The sequence below is a fragment of the Denticeps clupeoides genome, chromosome 3, assembly GCF_900700375.1.
Source record: "Denticeps clupeoides chromosome 3, fDenClu1.1, whole genome shotgun sequence".
In the NCBI taxonomy this organism is placed as follows: domain Eukaryota; kingdom Metazoa; phylum Chordata; class Actinopteri; order Clupeiformes; family Denticipitidae; genus Denticeps; species Denticeps clupeoides.
In genome coordinates, this window is record NC_041709.1 from 32,527,655 (window position 1) to 32,537,792 (window position 10,138).

Here is a 10,138-nt window from a genome sequence, read left to right on the forward strand (position 1 = left end):
GATCTGTTTGTGGGCCAGTCGGAAATTAAAAGAATGATGCAGTCGCGTTCATCACCGGCTATTTAGCATCTGCTGGTATTGGACGCGGCAACGCGTTTTCATCCAGTGGTAAATGAATCCAGAACACGGCACAGTCGTCCAAGTTAGATGGTTTATTTCCTCTACGATCCTCCACAGGAGTAAAATACAACTAAAAAAACGGAACAACAGTGAGGGAAGAAACCCCAAAACAGTAAAAACCCGGGGCAGCCTAGCAGCCAGTCTTCTCCAGACCGCAGCCCAGCCACGTTAGCACGTTGTTAAAACCGTTACAACCATTAAAAACCGGACCGAGACGTCCACTAGAAGAGCTGCGGGCGTGAACTGGCAACGTTCTCCCCGTTCGCAGACCCTGTGTGGGGTGGATCCGTCAGGCACTTCTGGCCTCGTCTCTTGTGCTCGTTGTGCTGTGCATTTTATACAGAAGAAAAGGTCACCAAAAAAAAAAAAAACGTCCACTCCCGAGCAGCGTTATTTCTGGTTAGTAAGAGTGCCGTAATTTGTTACGCTACGCAGAAACGGAACCCTTCAACGTCAGTTGAGCGCTAGCCTGTGCAGTGACCCGTGGAACCTCGGCGGCCGCGTAAACAGCTACGCCAAAGCATCTAGCGAGAGCCGCCGGGCCGCGGCCGTACAGTACACCTACGGCTCGCCGGGATGGGGCGGGGGAGGGTCAGAAGCTGCTGGTGATCGATGTTACAGCCCCATCCCGGCTTGTGGGTTAAGTGTGTTAAAAGTCATTCCGTCCGTCCGTCCGTCAGTACGTCTACGTCAGCTGACCATTCGGCCCATCCGCCTTATAAAGACACTCGGCCCTCCACGATGGCGCCGTACAACTCCTCGGTCACGGCCTCGTAGCGGCCGGCGCGGCTGTTGAGGAAGTAGATCCGGTCGGAAGAGTGTCGGGGGTCGTATCCCTCTTTCTGCAGCCGCGTCTTCTGGATTTTGAAAGTACCTGAATGCACAGGGGGACCAAAATCAGGCATGTGGCTATCAGGGGTGATGAAATGAATCGTGTAATCGATGCACCGCGATGCAGTACAGAACGTAATCGATCTGTGGCGGCCTGATCTGAGAACAGCGTTTCACGCAATCTGTACGCAGTCTGAATAGTCCCATCAGTGGGATGTTTGGTTTAATTCCGTTGGATCCTGTAAAGAATTTGAATAACGGTTTTGACATGCAAATGTTTACCAATTTTTACCTGAATTAATTATAAAAACTAGAATGAAAGATTGTTCTATAAACCAGGTCCATAGTTACATTAAACTGTTTACAATTACAAATGTTATTTAATTTAATCTTGAACGGAATCTTTTTCAAAAGAAAACGTCTAATTTGATAAAACACTGAGAAACTGGGATTTACTTATTTACGGTTGATTTGTACTACAGTACCTTGGGTCACTGCAGTGAAATTAGACATTTTGTTTTAAAAGTTACTAGTACTTACAGGCAGCCATGTTGGAAGAGAACGATACAAACATTATTCTGCGCGTTGCATCATCAAAGTGTCCAGACAGGCGTACGAGACCTTAACTTTTGTATTTAAAAAGATCATGTGACCGTGTAGAGAACTTACATCATGCATCGGGTACTGATATTAATGCACGTCCGATCTCTCCCGAGTGGGGAACATGGACGTTGCCGTGTCAGGCATCTGGGGTTTTACCTGCGCGGTAAAGTTACGTCTGAAACGCCGAGCAGCCCCCCTCCACACCTGTAAGTGGCGCTGTAACTCTCCGGCCACGTGCACAGTAGAGAGGATTTCTTGTCGTTGCTGCAGGAACGCGCTTTTCCGCCACTGTTGTATGTAGGACACGTTTGGGGTTATAGGTCAGGTTGGAGGTCGCGCTAACGTGTCAGCGGTGTTTCCGGTGTGGAGGCGAGGCCAGACCGGAGAGAAATGGTCACATTTTGGAGAAAAAACATTTTTCGGGTCATGTGACGTCACGCATCTGGTGAGTTGTGGCCCCCAACGTCCATCCAGACACGCATACAAGCCCTTAGTGGGTTTCCTACTAGCGGTGCGAATATTTACCCGCCGCTCAGTTCAATTACGGTCATGGCGTCCGCGGTTTTCTCCATCAATTTTGACATTACTTCGCATTTCCCGTTTTTAAATAGGTCGGTGATATCAGAGTTATTCCTACAGCAGAGTGGTACTGTAAGGGCCCGCGGTGGCCTAGCGGTTAAGGCAGCGGCCCCGCAATCAGAAGGTTGCCGGTTCGAATCCCGGTCCCTTCGATTCACTTTTTCTACAGTCACCACCGCCGTGAGAACTGTTACGCTGCCGTCAGAACATCACAAAGCAACGTCCGTACGAAACAATCGGTTGCGATTACGGGGCCGCTTCCTCAGGCCACCGCAGGCCCGAGTCGGCAGGACACCAACCTGTGGTGTCCACCTGGGGCGACAGGCGCAGGAACACGGGCCGGGCGTAAGGGGGAAGGACCTTCTGGACCTCCCGGAGAAACGCGGCACAGTCGAAGCCTTCAGACCCGTCGGCGATGGCGGCCATGCCCGCTTTTCCTTCCACACCTCCACCAAAAAAAACACAGAGGAAGACAGACGGGAAGATGACGGCATGAGTCAGACAAGATGAAACACACTTCGAGTTACGGCCGGGCCAGATTTTTAAGCTATATCACAATACACAACTTGGTATTTCCTCGAAATTCCTCAATAAATTGAAGTTTTAATGCATTTAATTCATTTATTTTGAACCCAAATATTCAATTATTGGCGGTGATCAGCTTTTGGCATCTTTCTTGATCACAGTCCGACTTATGGTGGCGGTGCAGGCCGGCCAACCGGACTGTCCCAGCATGCTGTGCGAGCGCTGGACTGAGAGGGAAAGGAAACGAGCGGTTTGGGCGTTGGCCGTCGAGACGCGTGTTACGTGGGGTAGGTGTGCGGTTTAGCGTAGGTGTGCGGTTAGGCGCGGTGCCGGAGAGCAGCCACGTCCTCAGTTGTCAGGAAGAAGGAACGGGGAGCGTTGTAATGTCGGCCAATAAAAAGCTCTCATTCCTGCCCGAGTGAAATGGACCCAATCAGGTTGGGGCGTACACCCCGAGGTGCTGGAATACGTGACCTGGTACCTTTTACGTACCTTAACATGGCCGATTCGAGACCTGGAAAATTTCCATTTCAAATTCCGGGACTTTGTCCAGGTCTTTAATGACCGTAGGGACCCTGTTACCCTAAAACACGAGCGAAGTCCGCTGCCTAATGGGGTGACGTCACCACGCCGGCACTGTCATGGACAATACGATCGGGCCTCAAGTTCCAGTTCATTCCGCTCCTCTGTTCCGCACCGTAGCCCGCTTTCGCGCTAACCTGGCACGGAGACTCCGTACACGGCCACATCCGTCTGTCCCACCAGGCCGCTCAGCGTCCCTTCCACCTCCGTGGTGGAAACGTTCTCCCCCCGCCAGCGGAAGGTGTCCCCGCTGCGGTCGCGGAAGTACATGTAGCCCAGCTCGTCCATCACCAGCACGTCCCCTGCAGGAGGGACTTATTAAACCGCGGCCCCACGGCTGCCAACAGGAAGTTGGAAGATTCGCTTTACCGGACAGGTAGGCGGAGTCTCCCTTTTTAAAGACGTCGTGGGCGATCTTCTTGTTGGTGGCATCCTTGTTAGCGTAGCCATCAAATCGGCGCAGGGGGTCCTGTTGGTTAATTCTGCCCACGAGCAGGCCAGGCTCCCCTGGAAAAAGACAAGAGACGCCCCGTTACCGCCGTCAACGGCGACCGAAACAAGTTACCAACCGTTCCAGAGCTCACCTTGTCTACACGGCACACACAGACCCCGGCTGTCCCTCACCAGCTCCATGGTCTCCTCGTTCACCTTCAGCAGCCGGATGGGGTAGACATGGGGCAAGATCACGCTGTTGAAGCCGCACGCCCCCACCTGGCCAGAGGGCGACATTACAGCATTGACGCGGCCGGCCTGGCGCCCCCTCCCGGTTTTTTTCCCGGCCCCGAACACCGACCTTCCCGTCCATGTTGGCGATGCTGCAGTTGCACTCGGTGGCCCCGTAGAACTCCCCGATCTGCTTGACGCGGAAGCGCTGGGTGAAGGCCTCCCACACGCTGGGCCGGAGGCCGTTGCCCACCGCCAGCCGGACGCGGTGACCCGTCTCGGAGGGGCGCACCGGCTGGGACAGCAGGTACCGGCAGATCTCCCCAATATACTGCACCACCTGCAGCGAGGACAAGGCAGAAACGCGCTCTTACGGCGCCTCCTTCTCCAACACCGGGAAAGAACCGGCGATCCCGGAAACGCCGCGAGTAAAAGCCGCGCTCACCGTGCAGTTGTACTTGATGCAGTCGTCCCAGAAGCGGGTGGCGGAGAACTTCTTCTTCACCACCACGGTCAGGCCGTGCAGCAGGCACTGGCCGACGCCCATGATGTTCCCTGGTTGGCGCAGAGAGAGGGGGGTCAGTCGCCGGGCTGCTCGGCGCGGGGACGCGCCGGAAACGCCGGCCACTCACCGGCGGAATGGTAGAGGGGGAGGCAGTCGTAGATGACGTCGTCCGCGCGCATGCCGAAGGAGTAGTACCCGAACGCGGCGATGCGGTAATACCTGCGGGCCGCAGCGGAGAACGTTCCGGAACCTTCCACACACATCTACAGATTGTGACGGCGCTCGCGAAACTGACCTGCTGTGGACCACAATGGCCGCTTTGGGAAGTCCGGTCGTGCCTGAAGTGTAGATGTAGAAGAGTCTATCTGCAGAGGGAATGAAAGAGGAGTCGGTTTGACTCTTGAGGAGGAAGTAAGTAGCCTGGAGGGTTAGACCAGGGGTGTCAAACTCGCGAGATCGCTTTAGAAAAATCTATTATTAAACAAACAAACAACATTTATTTCTTATATAGCCCATAATCACATACAGTATGTCTCAATGGGCTTTGACAGGCCCTACAGTTGACCCCCCAACAGTTGACCCTTCTGCACACAAGGAAAAACTCCACACAAAAAAAAACTCTAGGAGAGAGAAAAAAAGAAAGGAAGAAACGTTGGGAAGGAGTGATACAGAGAGGGACCCCCTTCCAGGGTAGAGTGAGCCTGCAAGTGGTGTCAGTGCAGGGTTGGTGATTGTCCAATAAAAAAATAAAATAAAAAAAAACTACAGACCCCACAATGCACTGCTACAGTTGCCGTGCCGATCGCGATATTTACGCTGCATCCTAATCTGTACAGTAGCAGTTTCCACGTCGACGGCAGATGGGTTGTGAAGCAGCCGGACTTTCGGTCCGCAGTACGGACTCAGTTCGTCAGCGCACTGCATTATGGGATCTGTAGTTTGTGTGTTATCAGCGTTCATATCATTGTCCCTGTAACTACTGGTTGTAAGTCACTCTGGATAAGGGTGTCTGGCAAATGGCAGAAATGTAAGTGTAAATGAGTAAAGTTACAAAAGAAACACACACGAGAGCGTCTGCATCCTCCAAGATCCTCCCGTCCATCACTGGCCGCTAGTCTTTCTGTCTCAGCGTTAACTTCCTTCCTTCCTTCCTCTGAACTGCTAGGTCTCTGCTCAGCGGAGGTCGTGGGGTGGAGGACTCAATACACACCAAAGTTTAGGGCCAAACATCGGGGTTTGAATTTTAAAAAGATAAACAAACAAATAAACAAACAAACAAATAAATAAATAAAACGATGGATAAAGTTTTAAACGGATGAAGCTCCTCTCTACACGTATGCAGACATTATCAGACACTCCCAGCCGCCGGACAACATATCTTTATAACGATCGTTTCTGAACGACCCCGAACTTTTCAAGTGGCAGTGAAGGTGCATCCGTCAAAATAAAAGTGATTAAAACCACTAATCACGTGGTGAAGAAGTGTGCGCCGCTACGCCGCCCCACCCGCGTTCACGTCCTGCGTGACAACGCGGCATCGCGACCTGGCGGCATCCCACAGGTCGGGACTTTCTCCTGGACTCCACAGTGACGCACAATTCCCGGGAAGGTCACACAGCTCACACAAATACCAAGAAGTGATCATCTGACATCAGAAACGTCCTTCATGTGCTGAAGGACGTAGTTTACATTTCTGCCATTCTGGCACTTGTGCAGAGCGCCATAGAATCAGTAGTGACAGGGACAGCCCCCCCCCAGAGACACTCAGGGTTACGTGTCTTGCTCAGAGGACACGATGGTAGTAAGCAGTCTTCTGGTTGACAGGCAGGAATGTCACTCACTAGGCTTATATAACGGTTGACCAGGGCGCATCGTAAATAAGCTATTAATAGAAATGTAGGGGCCCGCCCCGCCCTACTTAGCGCGGTTCTAGCGCGCGCTCGGCTCCGGGGTGATTTAATGCCAAGGTCACTAGAGTAGGTCATGTTGTGTCTCGGAAATTGCTCCGGCGAACGTGATTATGTCACCGGCGTGGAGCCCCGTCAGGGCCGTGGTTGAGGAAGCGTTGCCGGTTCGAATCCCGGTCCGCCAGGGTGCCACTGAGCAGAGCACCGTCCCCACACACTGGTCCCCGGGCGCCTGTCATGGCTGCCCACTGCTCACCAAGGGTGATGGGTTAAATGCAGAGGACAAATTTCACTGTGTCACCGTGTGCTGTGCTGCTGTGTATCACATGTGACAATCACTTTTTTTTTTTTAAATAAATAAATCAGGGATTTTTTTCCCCTCTAAAACCAGCAAAACACCATCTGGCATCACCAGCAAGTTATGGCGCGTGATATTGTATATTTATATCCGTCCCACTTGCCACTTCCTTCCTTTTCGTTGCCGTCCCCTCCGTCCCTCTCTCGCAGACCCGCACGCAGCATTTGTATTCTCCACTTTCACCCGTGCGCTTCAACCCCCCCATTCACTCGCTCATTCAGAACCGCCCGGCACTCTGCTGGTATGTAACCTTTTCCCTACTTTCCCCGGCGGCTCCAAACACCACAGCCCTCCCTCTCTCTCTCTCTCCCTCGCTCGCCCGGGTTTGTTTGTCTCTCGGCTCGTCTGTAGTCCGTCGGCCGCCTCGCACCCCGGGCTTTTCCCCCGTTTGAAAGCGGGCCGGGCGTTCGCGGCGCGAGCGCGAGCAGGTGGGCGCGTTTACACGCCGGCTTCATGACGAGGTCAAACCGAGCATAAGGTCAGCAGGTCAAAGGTCACTGTTTCCACAGCGCTGGGAAATCTGGTTTCTGTGAGCACATCTGGGTACAAATGACTGGTTTTTGTTGTTTTAATATACACAACTAAATAATATAACAATTAATACAGAAACACGAGAGAAGAGAAGATGAAGAGAAGAACACGAGAGAAGAGAAGAGGGAAGAGAAAACACGAGAGAAGAGAAAGACAGAAACACGAGAGAAGAGGGAAGAGAGAGACTATATATATATTAATACATAACACTATATAATATAATATTTAACATACAACACTATATAATAAAATATTTCATATAAAACACTATATAATATTAAATACATAACACTATATAATATTTAATATATATATATATCACTATATAATATTTAATATATAACACTATATAATATTTAATATATATATATATCACTATATAATATTAAATACATAACACTATATAATATAATATTTAACATACAACACTATATAATAAAATATTTCATATAAAACACTATATAATATTAAATACATAACACTATATAATATTTAATATATATATATCACTATATAATATTTAATATATAACACTATATAATATTTAATATATAACACTATATATTATTTTATATAATATATAACACTATATAATATTAAATACATAACACTATATAATATATAATATTTAATCAGATTTTCACCGCTGTGAATTGTGTAGGCCGCATGTGAATATGTCGCTCTGCTAATTGAATGAAAGTGAGTAACGAGGATGGCAGCAGTTCGCACGCTCAATTTCAACCTCTGCGTGGGGATATGCGATATGCTCCAAAAAAATCAAGAAATGATTTATTATGGCGGTCAATCGATTAAACGCACTCGTCAAAACCCGATCACAGTTCATCGTGATTATTTGCGGCAGCTGCGATTATGTTGTTATTATATACACACATGGACGGCCCGGACGCTGGCGCTTCCGCCCACATCGCCTCTACCAGAGCGCCTTACGGTGAGTAGTTACAGGGACAGTCCCCCCTGGAGACACTCGGGGCGCAGTGTCTTGCTCAGGGACTCCATGGTGGGCCTTCGTGGCCTTCTCAGGTGGGTGTGTTACCCGCTAGGCCACTCCCACCTACCAGGGCCTGTTGGGGCGAACTGGAACTGGAGGAATGAGGCGGTCGCTAGGGAGACGAAAGCCCCGTAACAAATCTCTTCGCTTGCGTAGGACGTTCTTGCGTAAGAATCGGGAACCCGGGTGCGAGGACAGGCAGGGACTCGCGTCCCGCGTCGGTGACTCACCGTTGAAGCCCTTGCTGTGCGCGAGGGGAGGGGCTCTGGTGGGGCTGGACGCCAGCAGCAGGTCCAGGTCCTGGGCCGAGAGGGACGCCAGCAGCTCGGGGGACAGGGTCCCCGTGCAGAAGCGCTGCATGGCGGAGCCCAGGGCGGGGCCCACCTCCTGCACGGCTGCGTACGGACGGAGGGGCAAAAGTGAGGGAGAACGCAGGCAGATAGAACACGTCACATGACCGGAGACCACCGACCTTCCACCAGCTCCGCCCCGAACACCAGCCCCCGCGCCCCGGACACGCCCACGCAGTGCAGCAGCGCGTCGCGCCTCAGGTTGAAGTTGATGAGCGCCGCCTCCACGCCCACCTTGGCCAGCCCCAGCCAGAGGGCCACCACGACGGGCCGGCTCTCCAGGTACAGGGCCACCACGTCGCCCGGGCGCCAGCCCTGCGCCAGGGCCCACTGCGCCACGGCGTTGCAGCGCCGGTCCAGCTCGGAGAAGGTCCACGCCTCGCCCGTGGCCTCGTACACCAGCGCCGGCTTGTCGGGGTGCCGGGCCACCGTGCCGGCGAACATGGACGGGATGGTGGCGCCCTGGCGCAGGAGCCGGCGGATGGCGAACTTCACCCGGAGGAGGACGCACAGGCCGCTGGGGGGAGGGGAGAGAGAAGGACAACCGGATTACCTTCTCCCCTGTCCACACCGCGCCGGACGGGGAGGGCGGGGTCGGCGCTCACGCGAGGTCACGCCTGGCCGTCCGCAGGGCCACGTAGAAGAAACGCCAGCCGCCCGTGCCGAGGTAGACCCCCAGGCCCGCCGCCAGGCTCCACGACCAGGACGCCCCGATCATCCTCAGCAGGCCCAGCGAGCCCATGCACACCGGAAGACGGACCACGCCGAGCATCCTGGGAAGAGGGGGAGGAGTCAGAATCACATCTCTCTGTTCATCACAACAGTTCAACTTCGTTCACGGCTCTGGGAGATGGATGTCGTGGGGTGAAATGGAGACGCCAGGTGCATAAGGCCACCACGGCCACCACGTGACCTTTAAAGCGACCCCGCGCCACCCCCCCTCCCTCCTTCCCTACCTGATTCCCAAGTTCCCAAGTTTCCCCAAGTTTCTTCTCCTGGCGTTCGCGGCGTCCCGGTCCCGCTCCTTCCCGCGACGCGTCCCGGCAGAGTAATGAACCCCGAAACGGGCGAATGCGGGCACCCACCTTGCACAACAACAAACCGCGCAAACGCACAAACCTCGCGGCAAAATACTACCGGTCGTCGACCGAGAAGGAGGCGGGCGGCTTTTAAAAAACGGCGAAATAAAACCGCGACGCCGTCCCTTTATCGGCGTGAAAGTGCGGTGACACTTTTCTTCCCCCCGTCGGTCGCGCGTGCGGGATACGCAAACGACGCAGCCGCCGTAACCCCGCCCACCGGCCTCGCCCGCAGATTCCATTGGGCCAGGGGGCGGTCAGTCACCGCGGCGCGGACGCTGATTGGGCGCCGGGGGCGTGACGCGGTGTGGCGCCGCGACGGTCACGCCCACGCTTGCGTACGCTCGCCGGAGGAGCGCGGCAGGACGGGAGGGTTTTTTTTTTGGTCAGAGGTCGAGGACGGTGAAAGTTGAAGCCGCCATGAGGCAAACCGACGTGCATTTATTGTGAAATACACAGTTCACAGACAGATACAAACAAAACCATTACATGTCTT

At 53.2% G+C, this 10,138-nt stretch overlaps 1 protein-coding gene across 1 annotated transcript; it reads right to left on the reverse strand.

Annotated features, from left to right (window-relative positions):
- Positions 1-133: 133 nt before the first annotated feature.
- Positions 134-9,834, reverse strand: slc27a1a (solute carrier family 27 member 1a). The gene is made up of 13 exons (XM_028972217.1): positions 9,520-9,834; positions 9,169-9,336; positions 8,686-9,080; positions 8,444-8,608; positions 4,704-4,773; positions 4,536-4,627; positions 4,349-4,458; positions 4,034-4,243; positions 3,825-3,951; positions 3,610-3,747; positions 3,378-3,542; positions 2,433-2,579; positions 134-994 (listed from the first exon to the last, which is right to left on the reverse strand). Exons 2-13 carry the CDS (start codon positions 9,333-9,335, stop codon positions 837-839), a joined length of 1,944 nt encoding a protein of 647 aa, XP_028828050.1. The 5' UTR covers position 9,336; positions 9,520-9,834; the 3' UTR covers positions 134-836.
- Between the last annotated feature and the right edge of the window lie 304 nt (positions 9,835-10,138).